Here is a 25,904-nt window from a genome sequence, read left to right on the forward strand (position 1 = left end):
CGCGTCCGACTGCACTCCATTTCGACTCAACCGACGCGAGCGACTACGTGACTACTGCGTTCCTGAGATTTCCGACACGTTGTACTTTGAGAGGTGCTCTGCTCGACCTCGACTGTCATGCACGCCACACGCGTCGCACAGCACCATCATTTTCGTGCCTTCTCGCGCTCCATCCGCAAAACACGCCTTCAGTCGGATCTCGGGACGTCTGGAGGACAATATGCGATCAGATAATTGACTGTGTCGTCCTACGGCCGTCATCATGTATCCCACGTAGGGCGCGCATCCATGTGCAAGGAGATTCACCTACATGTTTCTATGCTACAGGGCTTTCAATCTGCGCGATCGTCTCATCTCTCGCGATATCACTTTCGACATCTATTCTGTGTTGGAGGTCCAGCATCGTGCGTGCAGCATCTACATCCAACTCAGCCTCAGGGTACAGCCGCTCACAGTCGCGCTAGAAGACGCAACGAATCTTCTGTACAGTGTCTGCAGATGGCGAGCTGCAGTCCGAAATGACACAAGAGCCCCACAGTACTCTATGCGCAATATACACAGCGTTAGCTTGACCACCCCAACCAATCTGCAGGGCGCTTTCCGGGACTGCAATATCACGAGCCGGATTGCGGGGTCGATGTTTCAACGAAGCTGGGGTAGAAGCCGGGTAAACAGCTCAGATATATTGACTACCCGCAACAGCCCCGGTAGACTTTACCTTGGCTAATCTACTGTTAACAGGACTACATACCAATCTAGGGGCGAACGACCGTTCCTTACATTCGCCAAAATAAGCGCACACTACGCCTTCGATGAAGCACTACAGCAACGCCGCCGTGGCGCTTTGTATGCGAGATGTCAATGCTTTTTCACCAAGGACTTGGACCGTCTTGAGTGCTGTTAGAATGTACAACGGGCCGACGGTACCGTTGACTAAGTCTAAATACAGCCACGTGAACGTAAGGGCAAGCCTGTACCAAGCCTGCTGAAAGAGAAAAGGATGATTGGATGGGTCTTTTCCGCGGCGCCCATCCTCATGGCGTTCTATAAAAGCCCCAGGTAGTCCACCGTACGATTTATCACCACCTCGAGTCAATTCCAAGCCTCTCGTTTCATCATGGTACAACTCACACAGTTCGTTTTGGCAACTGCCGCCCTCGCCGGTGCTGCGTCCGCAGCTCCTAAGCCACCCCCAGGCCCCAACGTCAACCCTTGGACTGGCAAAGACCGCTATGTTGTTCAAAGCTACGGCAAGAAGCTCGACCAGACCATTGCAGCCTTCACTGCCCAGAACGACACTCTCAATGCGGCGCGCACTCGCACAGTCGCCCAGAAGATCTCGACTTTCACTTGGGTCACTACACGCGATGGTCTCAGCCTCATTCCCCAAGCCATCAAGGAGGCTCGTCAACAAAAGAAGGGTCCAAAGAAGATGATCGTCGGACTAGTTCTGTACAATCTGCCCGACCGTGATTGCTCTGCCGGCGAGTCTGCCGGTGAGCTCAGCTCCGCCAACAATGGTCTTCAGATCTACAAGAAGGAGTTTGTCGACAAGTACGCCAAGCTTGTTTCTGAGGCCAGGGATCTCGACTTCGCCATCGTTCTTGAGCCCGACAGTCTGGGTAACGCCGTCACCAACCAGGGCGTTCCTTTCTGCGCCAACGCCACTCCAATCTACGAGGAGGGTATTGCGTACGCGATATCCAAGCTGCAGTACCCCAACGTACATCTGTACATCGATGCTGCGCACGGCGGCTGGCTCGGTTGGGCAGACAACCTGAAACCAACTGCTGAGGTCTTCGGCAGGGTTGTTGCCATGGCGAAGAAGCTCAACCCCATGGCTAAGATCCGGGGTTTCTCCACCAACGTATCCAACTACAACTCCTTCCAAGCCAAGGTCCGCGAGAACTACACCGAGTACTCGCCATCCTGGGACGAGAGTCACTACGCCACATCGCTCGCTCCTTACCTCGAGGCTGAGGGTCTGCCATCCCACTTCATCATCGACCAGGGCCGCGTCGCCCTTCCCGGTGCTCGTGAGGAGTGGGGCGAGTGGTGCAACGTTGAACCTGCTGGGTTCGGCCCTCTGCCCGGTTCCAAGCAAAACAACACCAACGTCGACTCTCTTGTCTGGATCAAGCCTGGTGGTGAGAGTGACGGAAAGTGCGGTCTTACTGGCGCACCGGCTGCTGGTGCTTGGTTCGACGAGTACGTGCAGATGCTGGTCAAGAACGCTGACCCGCCTCTGGCGCCGACCTACATGAAGAAGCCCACAGGCCCCAAGGCCTAGATTTGGTAGGGCTGACCGAGTGTAAAGTACGCGGCTTCTGTTTAATGTACATATTGGATCGAATATTCAAAAACGTTATAAGACAAATTTCTTCTAAAATCCTCGCTGATCTTACTGATGAATCAAGTCTTACTTTCAAAATATAGTGACTAACAACCTACCCACTTACCTGTGAAGGCTATGGTAGAGCCTCAAGCGTAGGACTAATAGCCAGGTGAGAGACACAGGTGAGAGACGAGGATGCTCTGAACCAACACGTGACTCCATACTCGATTGTTGACCGTGGCATACTTAACAGAACGCGATCACCTTTAAACTTCACCTCACCACAGCGATCTTTATACTACAGTCTTGCAAGAAGTCCCTCCATTCCACTGTATACACTCCATTCATTATCAAAGTCCGCAAGATGACTACCGCCGCCTGGGACCGCGAAAAGGCTCTTGCAGAGCATGACGAACTGCTCAAGCGCGCGGCTACCACCGAAGAAGGTGACATGATGTAAGTTCCCTTGTGTGGCACTACATTGGCCGCCTACGAGCTTCACACATCACTGACTAAGTCGCATAGCGCCACTAAGAACCACCTCAACTCGCCCATTCTTCGTCTACCTGGCGAGATCCGCAACCAAATCTACAGATACGTCTGCGAAACAACCACAATCAGATACGGCGAGAATTACGAGAAGCGTCCCGAAGGTACTGGAACTGCCTGTCGCTTCACCCAAACATTCCTTCTCACCTGCAAACAATGGCACTCCGAGGCGATTACACTCATGTATGGTCTCGCAACGTTCGAGGTGTCCAGTACCGAGGCATGGCTTTCCCGTCAAAGCTTCAACCCCAAGTATTGCAGCCTCATTACGTCGCTCTCCGTTGACTCTGTAGTCATATCAACAGCGTTGAGGACGACCCAGGGATACACCTATGAAGAGGACGAAGAGTATGAAGACTTGTTTCCAAAGTATATGCCTGGGAGGTATTTTGCTGCCGTGGAAAGGGTACATATACACAGTCCTGGTTGGAAGGAAGACTATATATTTGATGTGCTGAGAAAGTGGTTCGAAAAGGAGGACCTACAGGTCACTGGCAATGGTGCTTGCGCTATATACCTCCGAGGACGTCGTTGAAAGGTTCTGCGGACTATCACTGCGGATAATATGGAGTTCTTGGGTTGGGCCGCTGCTATTTCATCCTTTCTTGATCTATTTCATTTCACTCATGTACCCGAAAAAGCCGTTTTGATCGAGTCGAGGGCTCATGTTTGGGCATCTCTGAGGATGGACCAAAAGTGCTAGTGGATACACAAAATTTCATTTATAGCAATGCATGAGGAATGCGTCAAGGAACATCTTCGCTCGTATGCACGTGATCCGGCGCGTGATCTCGAGGGTCTAATCCCGGTCTTGCACTCACTCCCGCACGCACCCTCTGTATATAAAACGCCTTGATCGCCGAAACCAGTCCTCTTCTCTTGTCTTCCCACAGATTGTTCTCATCAAGCCATTAGCTCATACAGTCTCGTGAGCAACTACGCTGCCTGGTTGGTGTAGTCCACAAATCCTCAAACACACGTACTTGGGTAAGCGTTCTGCGCCATGGAATAACTTCCTGGCCTTCGATCCTGACCCCGCGTAGCAATATGTCACGACAGACAGTCACCTCACGTCAGCGTCGCGTGCTCATTTCCAAAGAAGCTCGCGAGGTGTAAGTACCTGGACTATTCAACCCTATCGAGACGACGGGCATCTGCTAACATGTATCCAGCACCCTTCAGAACCAGGTCGACTCACCTCTATTACGGCTGCCAGGAGAGATACGCAACAAGATCTACGCGTACGCGTGTTCCCGCACTCAGGCCGTCTTCAACAACAGTCCTCGAGCTCGCAAGTCCACAGCCATCATATCCACCTGTTTTCAGATGCGCCATGAAGCCCACGCCATCTTCTTCGCGCATGCGACATTAGATCTGAGGGCGCTCCTGTTCTCGGAGTTCCCAGAGAATCTTCCACACGCGGACTACCAGCTCGTCACTTCCATCCATCTACGATCGCAGCGGATTACAAGGCTCCTACGGGAGGATGAGCATTTTGTAGCGGAACGACAGGGAGCTAAACTCTTCCCGGAACTGGAACGAGTATATGTCGCTGGTTGGAGTAAATCGCGCATGCCAAAGGATAGTTTGGGGGTTGACGCGCTACGAACTTGGGCGGGAAATGCGGACTTGCAAGTGGCGCACAGCTCAGCGCTCTAGAGGTCATCGCAAGGGCGAGTTCCGCATACGGGAATGACGAGGGTATTGATACGTCATGATCAAAGCTCTCCGATGGAAACGAGGTAGCAGTCGGTCCTTCTGTGCTAATTCACGAAATCACACCCAAAGCCTTCAGCCTACTTCCTTCTACCACGCGCTGTCCATGTACCAAAATCAACCTATCTGCTTCCTCTACTCACACGACATCGAACCACCACATACGCAAAGGTACTCCTCATCAAATGAGAAGGATCGCAATCCTCAGCCTCGAAGACACGGTCTCGCCCCCAGCCATGCGACATAGCAGCGCCGTAACAGACATGTAGTTTAGCCATTTCCCACGCAAACACTCAGCCGCACTAACTGACAATTTACCCAGTACGACTCAAAACCAGCTTCATTCTCCACTTCTCCGACTTCCAGGCGAGATCCGTAACAAGATCTACGTGTACACATTTAGCAGTATGTACATCCGTATATACCGCTGGAGTAATTACACGTACGAAAGATTCACGGCTCTTATATCAACCTGTTCCCAGCTCCGCTATGAAGCCCGTGCGATATTCTTCGACCGTGTGACCTACAGGGTCTCCGATAAGGATCATTCGTGGATCAAGCGGATCTCGAGGCTACCGGTTTATCGACTTATGACATCCGTTCGCATGCACTATGAGGGCGTGGACGAGCTGTGTAAGCTGGAGCGTCCAGCCTTTCCGGCTTTGAAACGAGTATACGTATTGGCTTTACCCATGGGATCGTATATGAGCAAGGACATACGGGATAAATTGCGAGCTTGCACTAGGAACCAGGATCTTGAAATTGTCTTTGAGAAAACTGGGTAGGGGTATGAGAAGGGTTCTGTTAGATGAGAGCGCGACGCGTACGTCATAGCGTCTACTGCTACCCAAAAGGGAAATAGCCACTAGTTATTCGCTTCCTCTACTCGAATCAACAACAACTCACTCTCACCTCGCTTACCAAGACACTTCAACATTTGGCCTTTAGCTGCGATTACTTCTGTCCTTCGTCGGCTTACCAACTTTATCCTCCCGCGCGATACTCACGATGCAGAGTGATCTCGCACCTGCAGCATTGCCTTGCGACAGCGCAATGTCGGAAATGTAAGCCTGAAAGACCCAGAAGCACTCGCACGATAACTAACACCTCGGCTAGTACGCTCAAGAACCAGCTCGACTCACCTCTTCTTCGCCTCCCAGCCGAAATTCGAAACAAGATCTACACCTACGTTTCGCTCTCTACGAAGATCGAAGTGATAGGAGTCTTGGAAGACCTGTCTCCAAATTACACCTTCTATCTACGAGCTCCGGGATTTATCAAAAGCTGCAAGCAGATCCACCACGAAGCCACGACGTTGCTCTACAGTCTAGCCACTTTCGACATCACCAACCACAGCTGGGGCTTCCTGCGCCAGAGTGGCTTCATTCGCACCATTCGCACCCTAATTACCTCAATCAGGATGTCGGGTTTCTTGGCTGATTCCGTAATTTCCGGTCGTGAACGTTCACGTCCTTGGGGATCAGCGTCATCAGCAGGAGACCTACCAGGTCTTGAGAGAGTGCACTTACAGAGTGTATACTGGGGTCGGAAGGACAACTATTCAGCAGCTATGAGCAAATGGTTTGAAAATGAATCACTCGAGATCATCTTTGATCATTACGCTGGCTAGGAAAGTCGTCACTCACGGTCTACGAAAAGACTGTGTTGATTAAGAGGACGAGAGTAGTTGGAACAGCATTTTGCACAATTTAAGGGTCGTTTCAGTTCCATGCACCGTTGATAGACCGTGTACCCAGTTGCTACGAAATCGTAGGCCGCGAGAATGAAGCACTCAGCAGTCCCCACCCCCCGAGCAGCTCAAGAGATGCAAGGTCTGAGAAGTGACCTTAGAGGCAAATGGGCCTGATTAGTCACAAAAATTACTTAGGTAGTCGATTTCCGCACTAGCGCCTTCCGAGATAGCGCAGTAAACACTGCCTTCACTTCCCAACCTCTCTATCTCCCTTCGCCCACCACCCACAACCAGGGTCAGCGCCGCCAAACTCCGCGCCCCTACGACATGGAGACCAACGCTTCTTCCGCGGAATTCCTAGGTGACGAGACTGAAGCAAACATGTAAGCTCGCTGTCTCTCACCCAATAGCACGTACTAACATCTGAACCAAGCACTGTCAGAAACCAGCTCGAGTCGCAGCTTCTCCGCCTCCCCGCTGAGCTACGAAATCAGATCTACGCCTACGTCGGCCTTTCAACTACTATTCGCGTCTTCACCCTCCTCTGGTCATCAACTATTTCGTGGGATGACGCTAAAGAACTCAAATTCCAGCGCCCTAACCTCCTCAGCACGTGCAAGCAAGTCCGCCAAGAAGCTACAACGCTGATATGCAAACACGCCGTTTTCGACTTGGTCGGCTGCGACGCCGGCCTGTTGCTCATTCCTCGTCGCAGCCAAGACTTCTTCGAGTTCGTCACCTCAATCCGGATTGCGAGAGATTTCGCCATGGTTAAGCCCTCGAAACCTAAAGCTAGTGCAAATGGCACAGTGTACAAGCCTCTTACTAGATGGCTGCCGAATCTGGAGAGGGTTTATGTTGAGTCGACGGGATGGACTCATCGCGGGGGACGTATTAGAGCCAGGGCGAGTCTGAAAAGTCGGTGTGGGAATGATTCCCTCGAGGTCATCATCGTGGATAAGTAGAAGGAAATTGATTAGAAGGAACATGAGGAGGGCTCTTCGGAGATGAAGTTGGTTCCATATGAATAGTCCCTAGCTAAGGCCGTTGGATGCTTTCTCTTCTCTGCCGGCTACGAGATGAATTCCTTTACTCATAGCAACGAGAATCTCGGTTTAGTACTAAAAGTGACCGTGGGCAGGTGCCTTCTCTGTACCAGCATGGCTGAGTATGAGAACGACCATTTATCAAGACGAATAGAAAGCAGCTTCAAAGAAGGAAATGAGGAACCGTTCAAAGTACGTCACCTCCGAATGTTTTTCTAAACAGTAGTGACCTTGGATAGTCCAAGCTCACGACCAAATCACGGTGTTAGCTCTTGGCGAGCTAGTAAATTACATGATAATACTATCGCTTCCTTCGAGCTCACTATTTAGTTCCATGTTCCACTGACCAGCCAAATTAACATACCCTACATCTTCTCCCCACACACGCAAAATGACAACGCCATCTACAGCCGATGGACTCAACATCGCCATGTCAAAAATGTACGTCCACCGCCGTTCCCCGCACTTCCCACTGACAATAACCCCAGCACATCCGCGAATCAACTCACCTCTCCACTCCTTAGCCTGCCCGCTGAGCTGCGAAACCAGATCTACACCTACGTCGGCCTCTCTACTATCATCAAAGCCGTTCAATCTGAAGGGTATTTCACGTGCAGCTTCCAGCTTCCAAAAGAACTCGAGACATGCAAACAAATCCGACACGAAGCCACCTCAATAGTGTACAGATCAGCTCTCTTCGATTTCACTGAGTGTCACACGGGTGCCTGGCTGTACGGCAGCTGCGACCACGGAATCAACGAGTTCGTTACCTCGATTAAGATTAGTGGTCTATTTGCGCGCTACATTTCGCAGCATCTTCGAGATGGTGGTATATTATGTGAAGAACTGCGATTTCCGACTAAATGGCTGCCGAACGTGGAGAGAATTTACATCGAGTCTGGCGGATGGAGGGAAATGTGGGAAGTTACCGTAAGGGAATCACTGAAGGCGTGGTGCAAGAAGGATACTCTGCAAGTCATCTTTGTGTGACTGAGAGAATGGGCGATGAGCAGGAAGAGGGTACTTCATACGTTACGACAACTGGCCAGTCAAAAGAGAAGCGGACTGCAGTATCAGTCCTTGGCTAGACAGCTAGCGCATTGCAGATAAATCGACCTCGGGAGCACTCACTTCAAATCATCTACTGAATTCCGTCAACTACCTACCCACTAATCAAAATCATTATACTCTACTCTCCGTCCGTCCAAAGAACGGAATGTTCTTCTAGAGCCGTCGTATCTTCCACCGTCATGTCCCAAATGTAAGCCCTCCGCCATCTACTTAACACCACCCACTGACGCACACGCCCAGCACTCTCACCAACGCCCTAACGTCCCCCCTCCTCCGCCTCCCCGCCGAACTCCGCAACGCCATCTACACCTATGTGGCCCTGTCTACGATTATCCGAATCGAGGCAATTCTATCGCTAAGCGCCACCTGCAGCCTGCTCGTCAAATACAAATTCCACCTCCCAGGTCTGCTGAGCGCGTGCAAGCAAACCCTCCACGAAGCGACACCGATAATCTACGCAACATGCACATTCGACACCACTCAAGGCGACAACGACTGGCGCTGGCTAAAATCCGATTGCGACAACAAAGTCTCCCGCCAAATTACTTCGTTGAGGATCCCAGAGGCGCGCTCACTTGTCATGGCAGAGGAGGTTTGGCTGCGCCTCCTCCAGAGGCGAGACACCAAGTGCTGTCCATTGAACTTGCCAAGCTTGGAGATTGTTCATGTGAAGTCTACGCCCGCAGATGTGCGTCGTAGACCGCCGCGCGTGAGAGAGTGGTTCGGCAACGACACTTTGAAGGTCAGGGCTGAGGCTCGTCGTGGCGTTTCCGGCTTCGAGGTTGATTAGGGGAATGTATGCATTGGGCTTGAGTTAGGTGACGATAGAGTGTGCCCAGGCTCCCAGTCATGGAGAGATGGTCAGCGGAGACGTTTAGAGGCGGATAGTTGGGATTGGATACGAGAGAGGAAATGGGCTTCGAGAACTACATGGCTGCAAGTCGATCTCTTCTCTCTGTCCTCAGTGCGGAGGATCTAGCCTCTTAAGTGATTGGTGTTGGCTAAACAGCACATAACATAATAAACAGATCGCTCTCTTCGAGTTCTCTACGTAACTCTGTCGACCTTAACCTCCCACAGATGCCCAGGTATCCAGATCTCTACCAATTCGTCAACATACCCCCATCATCCCTAAACTTAACCACCAAATCCTCCTTTCTGAACCATTCCCTCAGCCGTCCTCTGATCATCTCACATCCCCTCTCCGATGCGCACATGACCTCCACCCTCTTCAGATTCGGCAGGGGGCATACAACAGGCATGCCTATGTTTGTATAAACGTATCCTGCGACTTGACACGAAACCGCCCAGGAAATCCGTAGCCTAGTACAGCTCTTCACGTTGGGGCAACACGTGATAGAAAAGAAGCCCTCGTAGCCGCGGGTAGTGTCGAAGGTGGCGTTTGCGTAGATGAGAGCTGTGGCTTCGCTGCGGATTTGTTTACACGTGCTCAGGATGGGTGTAATAGTGCGAGAGCATGGATGTTTGGAGAAGCTCTGTAATTCAAAGAGTACTACGCTGGTTGAGATACCGACGAAGGTGTAGATGTTGTTGCGGAGTTCGGCGGGTAGGCGGAGGAATGGGGATGTGGGATGAGTGCTATGTTGCTGGTTAGTGTAGGTTAATGGATATAAAACGGGGTGCATACATAGCGGACATTGCGCTGTTGGTTTCGGGGGCTACAGGTGTGGTCGTGGTTGCGGCTGTAGTCTCCATGTTGGGCAAGTAGGGGAGGCTGTGTACCTAGGTACGTTGAATTCGAACAGTGGGCGGTATAACGGCAGATAAGCTAGCATCATCGCTAGTGCTCTAACTGCACTAGTCTGAATTATGCGAAATACAGTGAACTGTTTGTCCGCTCCAAGTCCTCATCCCTGTTCAGTCACCTACCGACTAGCCGAGACCAATACACCCTACATTCTCCAACCCACACATAATGGAATCTCCGTCTTCTACAGCCGCTGACATCGACACTGCCATGTCCGAAATGTATGTCTCCGCCACCTGCGCCCTCACTAAAGACCATCATCCACCTACTAACGCACACGCCTAGCACGCTTACCAACACACTTACGTCCCCTCTTCTCCGCCTCCCGGCCGAATTGCGCAACAAGATCTACACCTATGTAGGCCACTCATCACAGGTCCACATCGTCGCGACCATCACCAATTCAACCCCTTCCAAATTCACCGTGCAATTCCACCTCCCAGGCCTCCTCTCCACCTGCCACCAGACCCGCTCCGAAGCTACCGCAATTGTATACGCTCAGACTAATATCGACACCCTTCCCGGCGACGCGTGGTACTTGCTATATTCGAAACACTCACACAGCCTCTGCGCCTACATAACTTCCCTCCGAATCAGCGAGGTCTTCCTTGACCTCATGGAACAGGAGGTTGATAAGCGCGAGACGAACTCACAAGCTACCAAAGCGTGTACCTTGCACTTACCGCGCTTGGAGCGTGTGTGCGTCATGTTCAGGAATTGGCCATCTGGCCACTATCAGGGCGATTCGACAAAGGAAGCGATAAGGAAGTGGTTTGGGGATGATGGGTTGGATGTGGTGGTTGAGGAGAGGTTGGGTGAGAAGTATTTTCCGTCAAAGGAGCTGTTGGTCAGACATTGGACGTTTATGGAAAGAGGGTGAAGCTCAACACATTCTTTTGTGTTGCTGATAAGGAAAGAGGCAGTGGGTAGAGATGCTAGAACGCGGGTGGACTGGAATGACTATTGGGTAGGATTTTGTAGGCGAAAACGAGCAATTGTCAAGATCAAAATGTCCATCTATCCCCCACCCCTCCTAAGCGTCTGTAGGCAAATCCGCCACGAAGCCACCGCACCCTTCTACACTTCCTCGACAATGTATCCAAGTTTCCTGAACTCACGCTGGCTACCTCAGAGCCTCAAGCCCAAGGTCTTTAGTCTCATCACCTCGCTCAGGATCTCGGATGAATTTGCTGAGGTCATTGAGAGGAGCTATAGGTATCCACGTCGAGGCCGTTTACCTGAGATTTGCACGCCGAAGTTGGAGACCCTAGGGTGTATCTTGATGAATGGATGAGGGAATGGGAGGACGTCCGGGAGGCGTTGAAGGTGTAATGTGGGGTTGAGGAGGTCTGCTTTGAGATGTTGTTGGGGGAGACGGAGGACGAGTATGACGAGGCTGTTGAATCACTTTTTTCGCTTCGGCGGATTTCGGTGGAGCGCTAAAAGCTGGCTTTGATAGACGGCGATTCGGGGTTGCTTATTTGAGTGTGGCGATACTGGACCAGATCAGCTGACCTGTGATCTGAACCATGTCTTGTACGGTGGGGAGAGCATATGAATATCTGTTGAAGATTGGTATATAACGTCGGAACCGCTAGCAACATCGCATCCCTCTCCATCCTGCCCCCCTCCACACACAAATCCCCAACCCCAACCCCCCTACAGCCCAAACTGCCCCTCCACCTCCCTCCTCTTCTGCTCCCTCTCCATCTCCTGGCGAATCCTCTCCACCTCCTCCGTCATGCCCTTCTCGCCCTTCTTGCGCTGCCTCTCCTCATACAGCGCACGCCCCTTCATAATCCTTGCTACAATCTCCGCAGCGTTTACGTTTTGGAAGTCGTGGTTAGCGATTTCGCGGTATATGTTGAGGGCCTTGGGGACGGCGTAGGGGTCGAAGGCGAGGGGCATGAAGGTGGTTTTGCCGTGGTAGACGGTGAGGGGTTGGGCGTAGGGGAGCGTGTGCAGGAAGGCTTTGGAGAGGGAGAAGGGGGCGCCGAAGATGGCGGCGTGGACGTACTAGAGATCAGACATTAGTTCCTGCGTTAAGTGAAAGTCAGGAGGGGACGTACTTTGCATTGGAGGACGCAGAGGCCGCGCTCGAAAATGTTCATGATGGGGTAGTTGATGCCTTTCCAGTGGTTGATGACTTCGTCGTCGTGGATGCCGGCGATGAGGAAGATGGGGCCGTAGTCTTCGCCAGACTTTTCTATGCGCGCTGCTTTTGCTTCGTCGGTGTACCAGCCGCCCTCCTTGGCGGCTTCTTCTTCGGACTGTGTGACGAGGCGGAGGAACTCGATGTGGCCTGATGAGAAGAGATCCCAGCCTCCATCGACATAGATGACCTTTTGGCCAGGCTTGACGCCCTTGCCCTTGACCAACTCATGGAACTTGCCCTTTTCTTCCTTGACGGGTCCGAGGGCGGAGGCGGTTGAGGCCTGGCGGACGGTGCCGGGACGCGGCGCAGTGGGTGAGGTTGGCGAGGTGACCGTGTTGCTGGTGGTTGTCCTCCGTAGCTTGACGGGCCGCGAAGCATGCCAGTACCACACGTCGCAGCCGGGCGCGCGACCTGAGGCGTCAGTCGCATAGTCCTTGATGCGCTGAAGCATCTCCTCTCCCGTCTTTAACCGCTCCTTCTCGTCGCCCGGGCCCTCGTCCCCGGACAGTCTCTTCTCCAGCGATGGTATGAAGTGCGACTTGGTGCACAGCAGCATGCGGCCCACGAGGTCGGTCGTCGAGATACCGGGTGTGCGCTTAACGACCTTGAACCTCCCCGCTGCCTTGACATAGCGGTAGCAGTCCTTTCCGTCGCTGTCGGAGGTGATGTCATCGCCGTGTACGACGTATTGGCAGCCGTAGTGGGTGATCCAAGGCAGCGAGGTTACGTAGGGCGCCCTCGGGACGGCTTTGGTAGCCCATCGGCAGGCTTCGACGGCGGCGACACTGATATTGTTAGCTTTCAAGGCGGCGCATTCGTCATAGTCGTGCGCACCGTTCGTCGAGGCGCATCACCGTCGGGCCCTTGTTCTCCATGATGGACTCATCCGAGTGCACACCGACGAACAGCTCGTTGCCCAGCTGGCGCGCCTGCAGCATGGCGCCCGCATGGCCTGTCTCTGTAAGCGCTGGATACCTCGAATGCGGCAGTCGGCATACCGTGGTGAGCAAAGTCGAAACAGCCATCGACCCATATGCGCTGCTCCGAAACCTCGACGTCTTCCTGAGGATCCACGGGCCACTGTCCCTCTGAGGGAATCCACTCTCCCTGTGTTTCGTTAGTGTTGCGCGGATATGGATGGGCGTGGTGGTGCGTACTCGTGCGCTCTGTCTGCGCTGCATCGTGACGTGGGGTAGTTGGCGGGGCTGGCAGCAACTGTACTCGGACAACAGCGGTGCCTGATAGCAATGGTATGGCAGAGAGTCGGACGGTGTCGAGTCTGAACCGTGGGACTGGAAAGCTTGGAAGCTTGGAGCTTGGAAGCAGCACCTGCCACTCTGGATTCAGCCTAACGTGCTGATAGCCGCACGTGGGCAAATGGCATAGTCAGTGAAGCTATGGCAATGTAGGCGACAGGGGCAGAGGCGGTGGGCAGGGATGGGCGTCGGGCGGCTTGTTCCTGCGTCGGGATAGGTTCTCACGGTATCAGCTGTAGCCGCGAATCGAAACACGTTTTCGTTTTGCGCGCCAGTATCTGCCTTATAGCGTGCAGTCCCGTCTGCGCGTCTCCTCACCTACATTTTAACAAAGACTACGTAGTATATTTACGAGTAGCACACGTCTTCTAGAAGCGCAACGCCGCAATGTTATCAGGGTCCGTGGTGAAACAGCCCCTGATCGCTCGGTAGCCCCACACGTCTGGGAAAGCACATGGGCTACCAGCATGGCCGACAACTCCAGCCAGGGCCTCTTCTCCCGCCGCCCCTCGTTTTTCGGCGGCAAGACCAAGGGACAAGGACACAAGCAAACAAACTCGACCCTCGCGCCGCCCCAACTCAACATCACCCCCGCGGCCAACCCCGGGCTAAAGACACCCCCTCTCGAGCTCGACCAATACGAGTTTCCCGCCCGACTCGCAGCGACGCCACCACGACGCAGGCACGCCAGCAGCAGGCACAGCATCGCCTCGTCCGTCACCGATCTCGGGTCCACGCTGCGGAGGTCACGGTCCGCCTCGCTTCGCACCAACGCGTCGGCCTCGTCCTCGCATAAGAGGACCCCCTCGGCCACCCTGGCCCTCGCCTACTCCCCCGAGAAGGCCCCCGTGCCCGCCAGTGTGACGAATGCCTCGCGGCCCGCCCTCTCCATATCCACCTTTTCGCGCAGCAAGCAAAAAAGCAGCGAGAACGTCAAGACCGAGGGTGGCAGTGTGCAGCAACCCCAGGCCCAGGTCTACGAGAAGAGCCCCCTCAGCGCCGTCGACAAGCCCAAGACTCCCTTCGCCAACATGGCTGTCCCCATCCCGCTGCGCCATCCGCCCTCCCAGAAGGAGATCCTCCAGGCAAACCAGCAGTCCAACCGCACGTTAGCACCTGCCGCCCCCATCCCCGTCCCCAACGGCTCCAACCCCAACCTCGTCTTCCAGCACATCCACGAGCTCGCCTCGAAACGCATATCCACCCTCGACTACCTGCGGAAGGCGTGAGTCCTTCTATCTTCCCTATTCTATTGTACCCTCACTAACCCCCTCCAGCCACGAAGGCCGCATCTACTGGTTCAACACGCTCCTCTTCTCCAAAACAGACCTCACGCGCCTCCCCTCCTTCACAACGCGCAACCAAGCGCGACGCGCAACCCACTACCTCCTCCTCGGCTTCTCCCTCCCAACGATCCTCGACCTAAACGCCAACTCCCCGTCCGACTACCTCAAAGCCCTCAACGCCCTCCTGTTAGAATTCGAACAATACCAATCCATCCACCCGGCCGACGGCTCCACCCCATCCTCGCTCTCCCGCGCCCGCCTCCCCCAGATGTTCAAGCGCGCAAACATGGGCATGGGAATGGGCATGGGCATGTCAATGGGCAGTAAAGGCCGGCGGTCCAGCAGCGCGAACGGCGATTTCCCGCTCCTCACTCCAAGCAACAGTTTCACCGGGTCGGAAACAAGCGGTGGCATGGGCGGCGGGTTTGACTCCCCGCCTACAACAGACGATTCCCTGCTCCCGAATGAAAGCTACACGCATCTCCAGACTCCGAGTTTACCGTTCGACCCCGATTTCTTCAGCACGTTTGCTACGCTGTGCGATGTTCTGATTGATTGTTATACGAAGATACTTAGTATGCTTAGTACGCCTGAGAGTGTGGCGAGTGCGGGGGGTGGGGTGCCTAGTTTGGTGGGGGATTTGTTCAATAAAGCGGATGCGCGCGTGAGGAAGATTATTCTTGCGGGGGTTGTGCGCGAGTTTGAGGATAGTTGTCGGGCGGGGCTTAAGAGTGAGGTGGGAGGTGTGGGGAAGGTTGTTCTTGGGGGGTTGATGTAGGAGATTGGGGAAGATGATGTTTTATGTGGCGGGCATTATGATCTGGGCATTTTATGATATCCAACAAGGTACATTGATGGGCGTTTTTCCTTCTTTCTTCTTCTTCTTTTGGTAGTCTACTTCCTTGTTGCATGGAGATGGAGTTGGAAATTTAGAATATACGGTAGCATATGGCGTGGTATAGCATAGCATGAGTAGGCCAGATATGGATATACGCTGGATAGCGTACCTCCTCTAGGGCTTCTACAGCACAACGAATGTGCTTCCAATAAACTAATGCTAACACACCACCATCATCCATTCTCTCTCAATCCCAGTGCAAGCCGTTCAACATCCTCCCTTATCCCCTCCACATCCCAGACCGTATCCTCGTATAAATCTCAGCAATGGCAACTCCTGTCTCCTAAGCAGCAGCCGCCTCATTCTTCTCCACAAGATCCACAACACCCTTCCCCCTACCCACCTTGACCTTTGTCTTCTTCGCGGGCTTCTTCTCCTGTATCAATTGTTAGCACACATCCCATTCCGATCTACCCCCAACCCCGCCCCAATCATCCCCAGCTAGGATATAGCTCCGTTGTGAATAAAACGTACCTTAACACCCTCACTCCCAACCGCATCCCCCTCATCAACCCCCTCACTCCCAAAAATCTCCTCCTCCTCATCCCTCAACTGCTCCTTCAGCTCCGCCAGTTCAATCCTCATACTATACGCATCCTCACCATCAGCATAGTATTTCGCTTCGATCTTGTCGACGGTGAAACCGAGGGTTTCGCGGTAGAGATGCAGGGCTGCGTTGTTGGAGACGCGGACGTGTAGGGAGACGTAGTGCGCGTTGAAGGTCTCGGCCATGGCGCGTTGGGATTGGCGCATTAGTTTCTCAGCGAGACCCAGGCGGCGGTGGGTGCGCATTACGGATAACGAAGTGATGTGGCCGTGTTGGACACCGTCGGTGGGCTCTTCCTCCATTTTGGCGAGGACGTAGCCTACGATCTTCGGGGGGTCGTAGGGGGTTTTTGGGGGGCGGGATACCTGGGGGTTGTTAGTAACGTGCAAAACGTATCAAAGTGTGATCCAATATCGAAAGGACAAGTAACAGCAGATCGTCACGTGTTCCACGTATACGACGTCCCCGTTGCTCAACCATTATTTCATGAACAAGCCAAGCGCAGCACTCGCGAACAACTGCGACTCTCATCCTTCAATCCCTCCTCTTTACACCAGTTCCCTGCTCTTCCCCAGATACAAAAACAAACATAAACACAAGAAACTTACATCAACAGCCACATAGCTCAACTGCGGCCAACTCATCGCATGATACAAGTAATACTTGCAAAAGTAGTTCTCGGGCAAATTCGTAATATTCGCCAGCTGAACATGCGGAATGTCCGATGGGCGTAGGACGCGGATATCCATTTTCGTGGGGATGTGTGTGGTGTTGTGTTGTATGTCTGTCTTTTTCCTAGCTCTTTCTCTGTAATACCGACTTTGCGATTCCTTACGTCTTTAATCGACGAGGGAGTATTGGGATTGGATTGGGATTGAAATGGTACAGATGTACTTGGGAGTTGCAGCGCTAATGCGAATGCGGATGGGGGGATGAGCGATGGGGCTGGAAACCTGGACTCTGGAAGGCGGTTTGGTGAGGAAGAGGGCGAGTGCGTTATGTAAGCAGGACTTGTGGAGTCCCGAGGTCGGGGATTAGATGTTAGCGCGGGGCTAAACGCCGAACGCGACTTTCCTCATTCCTCAGGAAGCCTATGAACCCATATCGCAACATGACATTAAGCTATTAAACTCCAAGCCCAATTCCGACCATCCGTCATACGCCAGTACCCCATCCCATCCAAACCATTAAACAGCAACCACCCCATCCTCACCCACGCGCCTACCCACAATACACAGATCCGGCACCCCAAACGCATCCCTCACCTTCTCTCTTGCCTGAGCGTCCGTCAAGTTTACCTTCAGACGCCAGACTTCTATCTCCAAGAGCTTTAGTGAAGCAAACCATTCCTTCAGATAGGCTCCCTTCATTTCATCCTTTCCCTCGATGATGGCTTTCCCATTCCCCTCCGTCAACCACAAACGTTCTATCCTCCCAAAGCCCGCGGTCGGTAGGTTGGAAGAAGAAAAGAAACGCAGGGCGAAGTAGCTGGGTACAAAGGTACACAGCGTGAAGGACAAAGCGCTGGCTTCGATGTAGATCTGGCGGCAGGTGTAGAGGACCGCGCGGACGCTGGGGTAGCGGCCGAGCACGTCTTTTTTGATAAGGAGCTTGTTGATGTTGATGGTGGTGTTGGTGAAGATGAATGTGTAGATTTTGTTGCGGAGTTCGGCGGGGAGGTGGAGGAGGGGGGAGGGGGGTTGGTTGGTGTGGGTGCTGCGAGGTATTAGACACAAAGTGTGCGCTTATTGCGCAGCACGCTTACATCTCATCTCTATTGTATGTCAGCGGAACTACAAGACGCTTTTCGTTGCTTTGTTCGTCGTAGTCGTTGTTGAAGACGTCGTCGACGTCGCGGAGGTCTTGGTCGCGGTCGTCTTTTTGGTCCGGGGGTAGGACGCGAGGTTTCATGGAACCTAAGTCGGAGAGGCGAAGCATCGTCAGTTTGTGGGCGGTGCGACGGCAGTTTTTTGTTTCAATGTTGGGTATGAGAGCAAGATAGCAGGTAGTTGGTTGGGTAGCTGTCAGTCAATGCCGGCCGCGACGCTAGCACAGGGTCTGCATGAAGACAAACGGTGATGGTGACTGCAACTTGGCACTAACTACATAAGGCTGCAGCGAAAAGACGAGGTGACGTCCTCGCGACCCGAGACAGCCTGAAGACACGAGTCATCTCCTTGTCTCAAACCGAATCTACCACCACTCCTATCTACTTGACATCGATCGCACGGGCAAACATATACTTTCGGAACCCACGTAGCCTTCTCACATCCCAATTTCTTTCCCATTATCCCAGCAAGCCTCTGTAGTGCTTGCGTGTTTCCCTTGCGATAGTATTCATGATATTCAGCAGACACCCTCACGTAAACGTACTCCAGCCGTGGAAGCTTATACCGCCCCTCGTATTGCTCAAGCAATTCAAGCGTAGAGAATAGCATGGCAATCGACGTGATGAGTTCCCTCTTTTCACGCCCAATGTGTCCCAGGAAACGATGAAAGTCGTATCGCGCATAATTTAAGCCGAAGGTTGTGTGGGAAAAGAAGAGAGACTCGGCTTCAGACCGGGTCTGACGACATGTTCGGATGAGTGAGACGGTGGGGGACATGGGTCGGCCCGAGCTTGTTCGAGCGTGTACTGAGGCAGTCCGCCGGTCCAGCAGTGGTTCAATGGAAGAGTCGGCGAAAGCATATCCGTAAATTTTGTTGCGCAGCTCGCCTGGGAGGCGCAGGAAGGGTGAGTTCTTGGCATTGGCTTCTGTGCTGTGCATGTCAGCGGGTCGGGCGAACATTTGCAGCGACAGTTCTGAAGAAAGAACTTACATTAGGTCGTGCTTGTCAACGGCCTCCTCGGGGATGGAAGGCAGAGTTGCGACGTAATTCATCCTGTGTCCGCCCATTTGAGTTTGGGAATTTCTCTGGTGGAAATAGGTTGATGGCTGGTTGGTCGCACTGAATCGCAATTGCAGCTGGGACTAATAGGCGATGGGTACATAGGCCGAGCTGTGAATGTCAGGACTCCAGCGAGCTATTGCTTACCCACTCTTGACCAAGGCTGTAGTCGTGAAGGCTTGTTCTAACCGAGTCAGCTTACTATTTACTCCCTTTCACTAGACAGCACCCTCATATTCCAAAATACAAGCCATAACTTTCGTATATATCCAAACAGCTTCGAACCGAAATATATGTACGTGAACAAATATGTTACCAAATCGTGCATCCAACCCCATGTTTCCCTTCGTAAATGCAAAAGACATAATCTCAAAAACGCCAACGAGATGCCCTTGTTGCTTATACTCCGTTGCCAAATGCGTAATTCGAGTTTTTAGAAACCTCTTTCTTGGCTGAGAATCTCGTCAACCATGGGTTTCACGGTAGGCATGTAGCCTTGCATGACTGGGCACCAGAGCGCCTTCTTCAGCCCCAATTCTGTGGCCATGTAGTACATCAGGCGGTTTATCCATTCCCGTCGCGCTGCAATGTCTATCCTCCTGGGCTCAACTCCATGATCGAGAGGAGGTAGGTCTAGCGGGTGATCGTACGGGTGCGCGGGGTTGGGATCAAAGATGTGATTCTTCTTTGCGTTTTGGTCCAAGACCGGCGTGTTCGATGGCGGACTCGCGCCAGGAGATTGGTCGCTTTCCGACTTGGAGCGAATGTTGCGGAGCTCGGAGAATGGCGGTGCTGCTTCGTAGGATTCCAGGGCCGTCGCCGGCTCACTTGAGGAAGACGCGTTGGAAGTGGATGTGGCCAGATGTGGTTGCGAATGGACTGGTGGTGGTGTTGGTAGATGAGTAGCGCTGTGCGGATGCTTGCCCGCATTGCTATCCGGCACAAGACCTGAGCTAAGTACTGAATCCATCGTACCCAGGGGCCATATGCAGATATAGCCCCGCATGCCACAGATATCGGTAGCAGATTTGGTATCTATCGGTACAGTAAAGCTGCCAAGTATGGAAGAACAGTTCTTCTCGATGACCTCGACTAGGCGGGCGGTTGCGACCGAGTGATGCATGCGGAGATTTGCATTACTCAGAGCAGTATGCATAGACTGACCCGGGGCTTCTTGAGGACGGAAAGATAGGCAAGGGTCCCGGAACCTCAACATCCAATTCAACATCTCGAGCAGATCACGTAGAACAAGTATGCGGCTCGTACGGTAGAAGCCCCAGATCCAGACGCGTTTCAAGCTCGGGTAGATGTGAATCTCTTCCGGTGCGCCCGGACAACCCAAAAAGAGCTTTTGTAACTTGGCATCGTAGGTCGATCGAGCCTCCGGTGTGTTGGGTGTCATGTGATAGTTCCATGCCGGTGTGACGTTTGCCTCCCAAGCTTCGTAGTCGCTTTCAAGTTCGAGCGCGCTCTGTAGAAGCTCTTGCAAGGCCATGCGGTTGGTTGGTGGGTTTGGACTTTGCTTGGTTTCGTGCCATCTGGCATGTAGCATTGCCGCTCGCCATATTAGACGAATGACAAAGGCGTTGGAGTTCTTGTATAGACTTGGAAGTAATTCGTCTACTTTGACCACATCTCTCGTAGGTATTTGCGGGCGTCTTGCTGCCTGTAAGTTGCCTAATAGCTGTCGCAAGGTTAGCCATCAGCGGAAAAAAGGTGTTCATCTGTGACGGCGATTACCAGATGCGCATAGATGACTTCGTAAAGTCTGGCTGATATGATGTCGCTGTAGAACTCCTCAACCGTCCGCAATTGAAGCATAGCATTTGCGCCTTGGTTGTGAGCCAAAAAGGTGCCTTTCCGCTGCACGCTGGTAAGATTCTGTTCATCGCGTTAGATTTTGTGCATACCAGCAAACTGTAACAAACGAACGTACCTCGTAGATGCCCATCAGATGCACCGAGCAAAGTGCAGTATTCGTGGCTGCCTGCTTCTTGTCCGCAATTGCCTTTGTCAACATCGGCAAGGCCCTCCCTACGCATTCCTCACCTAGTGCTTGCGCATGAGAATCATTGTATCTATTGGCGAAGTTGACGTAAGATACTGCGTCAACCGCTGTCGCGATCAATGAGTTCTCCGGGGCGTCTTGATACAAGAGCGGGATAAATGTCCACAGGGCTTCATCTGGTTGGTCGGCTGGTCGGTTCGGCGAGTCGGGCAGCACAAAGTCGTACACAAAGCGCTCAAAAGCTCTTCTACGGAAGTCCGGATTGAGCGACGGAGTAATAGTCAGCCGGCTTAGATCGATGGTTGCGGACGCAACGCTTGATGATTCTTGAGCCGGGTCATCCACAGAGCCACCAGGAGAATGTACACTACCGCTGGAAGAGCGCGTGTCATCCAGATGAGGTGGTGTTGACTCGTCGCTTGGTGGCGTTTTGATATAGGTGTTATTATAGGTGTTGCTGTAGGCGTTGCTACTTTCGGCAACGGTAGCACGTTGGTTTGACTTTGACCGCTTCCGCCACGACTCTTCTGCTCTTTGCGCAGCCGATGCCGTTTGGTTACGAAAGAGGATGTCGGCTTGGTCTCGATACTTGCATTCATGGCCTGCCTTGCTACATCGACTGCAAGCTGGCCTACCCTCATCGCACTACTCTGGCATCAGCCTTGTCCGCATGGCGGTCGTTGCCCTGCGCGTGGTGCAGCATGAAGAGCAGGGCAGTTCGCAGAATTGGACAGAAAGAGATGCGTACCTTGACTTTACGGGCTCTGCAAGCCTCGCATCCCTTACTGGGTCGGCCACGATAGGACATGCTCAAGCTCTGGAGGCGATGAGGCGGTAAGACGAAAGAGCGGCAAGCTCCGCAGTCGCTGCTGTTCAGGCTCAGGTAAGGTTCCTACGAAGCAAACACTAGCGCGGGCATCCGATTGCACAGAACAAAGAACGTCAAGTCTAATAACTATGTCTCCTCTCCGGTCCGCGAATGTGCTGCGTGGTCATCCGAAGGGTCCTGAGCCAGAAAAGGCGTAGCGGCGATCAGGCTGAAACCCAGGCCACGCTTTTACGAGCTTGGAATGGAGCGCCCGGTGACTGGCGGAAGATGGACCATAAGGGTTGAATGGCAGAGATCGAAGGGCATGGGGTCAGGCCCGGTGCTCGGGAAAACGGTGCTGCATAGTGGGTTGATGTGCCGTAGACTGCATAACTGCGTCACAAGCGACAGGCATCTCTCGTTGCTGACTCAGGACTTAGTGGTGCCTTGGCGCTCAGCGGCCTCCCGCTTGCCGACTGCGACGATGCTGCAACACCAGACGAGGCGTTCAACTCCATGCATGTTTCGCGGCACAGCCAGATAAGATTCAGACTTCTTAGTGTCGAAATTCTTACTCTTTCTGGTGTATCTATCCCCTCATCTATCCGGCCTCCAGTATTAGTCTGCAAGGTCGATGCAGGCCGCCTACTTTCGGAGCGCCTCAAATACGCCGACCAACAACTCCCGATACGCACCCGATCATCGCGAACACGCGATGCCAATGTTTCAACGGTCGTCTAGCAGGGAAAGATGGCATGTCATTTTCAATGGCTCCAGCGTTCGGAGGCCTAAAACCATGACATCAACTTGTCATTGGGCGTGGGCAGCAATCAGTAATCGGCCCTCTTCCAACGGGCGACTAGTAAGATTGACTGGACCGCTCCGCGAATTTAAGGTTTGGAAACTACTATGAATTGCGGAGTGTTCACCCAAGTCTCTTGACAGCTCGCCCCTACTTTGACGTGCCAATGCGCTTGGGTCTTGAACATTGCGAAGTTTTCTCACCGGTGCCGGAAGCATAAAGGGGCAGCCGCATACATTGGGAGACTTTGTTTCACGCTACCCCGAGTTTCAATTTCGTCCACATTAACATCTGACAGGTGTCCGCACCAAAACCACAGGAGTAGCGAAGTCAACACGACGCACATGCACAGACAGTAATTTTCTACGACGAGGTGCGCTCATGCTATAGCTTCGCCAACAGATGCCGACCACCATCCTCACTTCCCAACACAATCTCCTCGCTGCGCCAGTCCGGATTGAACGTTACCTTGTTGAGCGGATTTCTGCGATGCGCCATGTCGAAAAGTTCCTCATATACCCTACCATCATTCCTGCCCAACGCACTGTTCAACAGCCAATCTGGTATCGACCAGGCGTCCACCAGCTTCACCGCATGTGGTCTCAATTCGGCCATAAGGTCGATGATCCCATCCTGCAAGGCAAAGACCGACTCGGGCGGCACGGAGGCTGTCATTGTAAATGAGGAGGCAGATTGGTCGAGGGTGTAAAGCGCGTACAGCCGGAAGCATGTGCGTAGGGCGGGCGATGCGGACGAAGGTATGGAGCCGAAGCTGTTGTAGAAGTTCGTGGTGAGGATCTGCTCTGAGTATGCGCGGCTGAGGTTATGGAGCTGGATCATCAGACGTGTCCACGGTTTCTTCTCAACAACACGTGCTTGATAAGCGCGGTAGGAAAGATCAGCCGCGCGCCACTGGAACACGTCGACTATACCTTGGTCGTCTACAACTCCGTCTTTCAAGACGTTTTGCGGTAAGCGATGGCCTTTGTTGCGAAGATAAAACTGGAAGAGCTCGTCCGTTGGATCCTTGGCCGGTGAGTCTGGGTCCTTGACCGCATTCGACATCTTCTTGATGAGGTACGCAGCGACCTGTTGGGTAATCATCCAGTTGTCGCCCTCCACAGTTGGCTTGGAGAGGTAGTCACCGTTTAGCCCTACCAGCCCACTCCCACCACCGAAGCCATGGCCGCCCATTGCGCGTCGACAGGTCTCGATGCCATCCGCAGCAAGCGTCGTACACAGGCTCTTCAGTCCTGAGCTCGCGCTGTGTAATTCCGCCAAAGGCCCAAAGTCGCCTTTCTCGATATTTTCTCTCGACTTGTGGTACAGCTTGTACATATACTCGCCAGTATAATGCAACGCGAAAGTAGTCGCAAGCAACGGCAAGATCCGTATCTGTACGGTAGGGTAGTCCAGAACCTTCATCTCGCCGTCTGAAGGGTTGGCAGAATCGCGGTCCTTAAATTGTCGCCTGATAGCGCAGTATCGCACAGCGACAGTAACAGCTCGCGCAAGGACCAGCCTTGCATGCATTATGATCTGTCCGCGTACGAACGTCAGACTTCCATATACGACAGCCGGATGACCAGTCCGAATGAATGCGCCTGTCTCGTCCGAAACTTCCGCATAGCGGCTCAGCAAAGCCGACTTGGGTACGCGAAAGTGGTCGAAGAGCATATATCCATTATCCATACTTGCATACCCGTATTTCGGACCGATATCGCCTACCGCAATCCCTGGCAAAGATTGATGGGTCTTCGCATCCCGAATCTGCAGGATGAAGGTTTGCGGCCCGTGAGAGGCATACTCGATCTTCTGGTCTTTTCGGTCGGCCTTTTCTGATCCTTCGGCTGTGGAGGACGTTTTCGGCAAGAGCAATTGTGCGACCACAATCTATACGCGGCTACGTTAGCGAACGCCCAAGGCAGACATAAAGTTCTGGAACAGTCGCACAAGAAGGGGCTGAATACGTACTGCATGCGTGGCGGTCCTCCCCATCGACCCATTCCACCATTTGCTCGCCGTGAGAGTTGGGCTGTGGATCTCGAACTCTTTCTTCATCGGGTCCCACTTTGCGACGGTTTCCAGGCCGCGTACGTTACTACCATGGCCTAGTTCGGTTTGCGCATAGCAGCCGATTATGTCGTAGTTGAGGATCTTGGGCATCCAATACATTTGCTGTTCTTCGGAGGCTTGCTCGCGTACCGTTGTGACTGTGCGATGCGGTGCATGTCAGCTCCCAGCCCCCCGGTGGTACGATTATGCACGACATCTTTCTCAGCTGCAACCTTCCGTTGACTCACCGAACATGCTCATATGCAAGAAGTATGGGCTCATTTCGTCAGTCAGGTATTCCGCCATCTGGTAGTCTTCATGGTCCCAGCCTTCTCGTCTCATCAATCGCTGAATGGCTTTCGCTCTTGCTAGGCCTAGATGGTACCGCTCTGGTCGCGACAGATTGAGCTGCTGATCTTTACTGAAAAGCTTCTCCTTGCTCAACACGCGGAGGACCTTTTCTTGCCGCTTCAGGAAGTCATCACGGCCTAGAAGGTGCTGTGCGAGTTGGTGGACGTCAATGCCCGAGCCGTCGCGTTCGGCTTGGAGGGTTGCTGTGCCATCGTGTGCGGGCTTGAGATGATCGGTGAAGTCTGCCATGATGCGATTGGCTACTCGTCAATTGTTTGCTCGACCAACAGAGTCAGTTGCAGGCGTTTCGAAGCGAGGTGGGCGGGTGCTGTTGAGGCCGACTGAGCATGCCGCCGGGCATTGGAGACAAGCTCGCATCGTGAATCTCGACGCGCCGGCAATAACGCGGAGATGTAAGCTGCATCACTGCCTCGGTATGCGCGGATCATGTGTGGTGGGCAGAAGCCGTGGATGTCGCGCGGAGAAGGTTGATGGCGCAAAGCTGCGGGGCGTCGGAATGCGGGGTCGCAGGGCTCGGTGGCCGTGGAATGGCAGCATTGCTATCGACTAGAGACATCTGACTAACGAACGAACATCACCAAGTGTAGGTCAAGGCCGCTCTTTAACACTACGATGCAGATCGGAAAGCATTATAGTATTACATGATAATG

The 25,904-nt window shown here is 53.2% G+C and overlaps 10 protein-coding genes across 10 annotated transcripts; 5 read left to right on the plus strand and 5 right to left on the minus strand.

Annotated features, from left to right (window-relative positions):
• Positions 1–1,117: 1,117 nt before the first annotated feature.
• Positions 1,118–2,290, plus strand: CEL6B (1,4-beta-D-glucan cellobiohydrolase cel6b; the record flags this gene model as incomplete). Its single annotated transcript, XM_049333386.1, has 1 exon — positions 1,118–2,290. One exon carries the CDS (start codon positions 1,118–1,120, stop codon positions 2,288–2,290), a length of 1,173 nt encoding a protein of 390 aa, XP_049187562.1.
• Positions 2,291–2,699: 409 nt separating this feature from the next.
• On the plus strand, positions 2,700–4,543 carry J4E83_006475 (uncharacterized protein; the record flags this gene model as incomplete). The annotated part of the gene is made up of 3 exons (XM_049333387.1): positions 2,700–2,791; positions 2,861–3,268; positions 4,057–4,543. The coding sequence occupies 3 exons, from the start codon at positions 2,700–2,702 to the stop codon at positions 4,541–4,543; spliced, it is 987 nt and encodes a 328-aa protein (XP_049187563.1).
• Positions 4,544–6,620: 2,077 nt separating this feature from the next.
• On the plus strand, positions 6,621–7,258 carry J4E83_006476 (uncharacterized protein; the record flags this gene model as incomplete). Its single annotated transcript, XM_049333388.1, has 2 exons — positions 6,621–6,676; positions 6,727–7,258. The coding sequence occupies 2 exons, from the start codon at positions 6,621–6,623 to the stop codon at positions 7,256–7,258; spliced, it is 588 nt and encodes a 195-aa protein (XP_049187564.1).
• Positions 7,259–7,730: 472 nt separating this feature from the next.
• On the plus strand, positions 7,731–9,200 carry J4E83_006477 (uncharacterized protein; the record flags this gene model as incomplete). Its single annotated transcript, XM_049333389.1, has 4 exons — positions 7,731–7,780; positions 7,828–7,941; positions 8,568–8,600; positions 8,651–9,200. The coding sequence occupies 4 exons, from the start codon at positions 7,731–7,733 to the stop codon at positions 9,198–9,200; spliced, it is 747 nt and encodes a 248-aa protein (XP_049187565.1).
• Positions 9,201–11,837: 2,637 nt separating this feature from the next.
• On the minus strand, positions 11,838–13,514 carry J4E83_006478 (uncharacterized protein; the record flags this gene model as incomplete). The annotated part of the gene is made up of 5 exons (XM_049333390.1): positions 11,838–12,194; positions 12,248–13,118; positions 13,168–13,285; positions 13,332–13,440; positions 13,491–13,514. The coding sequence occupies 5 exons, from the start codon at positions 13,512–13,514 to the stop codon at positions 11,838–11,840; spliced, it is 1,479 nt and encodes a 492-aa protein (XP_049187566.1).
• Positions 13,515–14,056: 542 nt separating this feature from the next.
• Positions 14,057–15,653, plus strand: J4E83_006479 (uncharacterized protein; the record flags this gene model as incomplete). The annotated part of the gene is made up of 3 exons (XM_049333391.1): positions 14,057–14,814; positions 14,867–15,298; positions 15,461–15,653. 3 exons carry the CDS (start codon positions 14,057–14,059, stop codon positions 15,651–15,653), a joined length of 1,383 nt encoding a protein of 460 aa, XP_049187567.1.
• Positions 15,654–16,056: 403 nt separating this feature from the next.
• ARD1 (N-terminal acetyltransferase A complex catalytic subunit ard1) lies at positions 16,057–17,069 on the minus strand (the record flags this gene model as incomplete). The annotated part of the gene is made up of 3 exons (XM_049333392.1): positions 16,057–16,149; positions 16,248–16,685; positions 16,929–17,069. 3 exons carry the CDS (start codon positions 17,067–17,069, stop codon positions 16,057–16,059), a joined length of 672 nt encoding a protein of 223 aa, XP_049187568.1.
• Positions 17,070–17,507: 438 nt separating this feature from the next.
• Positions 17,508–18,258, minus strand: J4E83_006481 (uncharacterized protein; the record flags this gene model as incomplete). Its single annotated transcript, XM_049333393.1, has 2 exons — positions 17,508–18,036; positions 18,086–18,258. The coding sequence occupies 2 exons, from the start codon at positions 18,256–18,258 to the stop codon at positions 17,508–17,510; spliced, it is 702 nt and encodes a 233-aa protein (XP_049187569.1).
• A 1,384-nt stretch (positions 18,259–19,642) lies between these two features.
• On the minus strand, positions 19,643–21,160 carry J4E83_006482 (uncharacterized protein; the record flags this gene model as incomplete). Its single annotated transcript, XM_049333394.1, has 3 exons — positions 19,643–20,893; positions 20,950–21,090; positions 21,146–21,160. The coding sequence occupies 3 exons, from the start codon at positions 21,158–21,160 to the stop codon at positions 19,643–19,645; spliced, it is 1,407 nt and encodes a 468-aa protein (XP_049187570.1).
• Positions 21,161–23,211: 2,051 nt separating this feature from the next.
• J4E83_006483 (uncharacterized protein) lies at positions 23,212–25,482 on the minus strand (the record flags this gene model as incomplete). The annotated part of the gene is made up of 3 exons (XM_049333395.1): positions 23,212–24,720; positions 24,802–25,040; positions 25,131–25,482. The coding sequence occupies 3 exons, from the start codon at positions 25,480–25,482 to the stop codon at positions 23,212–23,214; spliced, it is 2,100 nt and encodes a 699-aa protein (XP_049187571.1).
• Between the last annotated feature and the right edge of the window lie 422 nt (positions 25,483–25,904).

The sequence above is a fragment of the Alternaria metachromatica genome, assembly GCF_023757995.1.
Source record: "Alternaria metachromatica strain BMP 0045 chromosome Unknown scaffold_14, whole genome shotgun sequence".
Classification (NCBI taxonomy): domain Eukaryota; kingdom Fungi; phylum Ascomycota; class Dothideomycetes; order Pleosporales; family Pleosporaceae; genus Alternaria; species Alternaria metachromatica.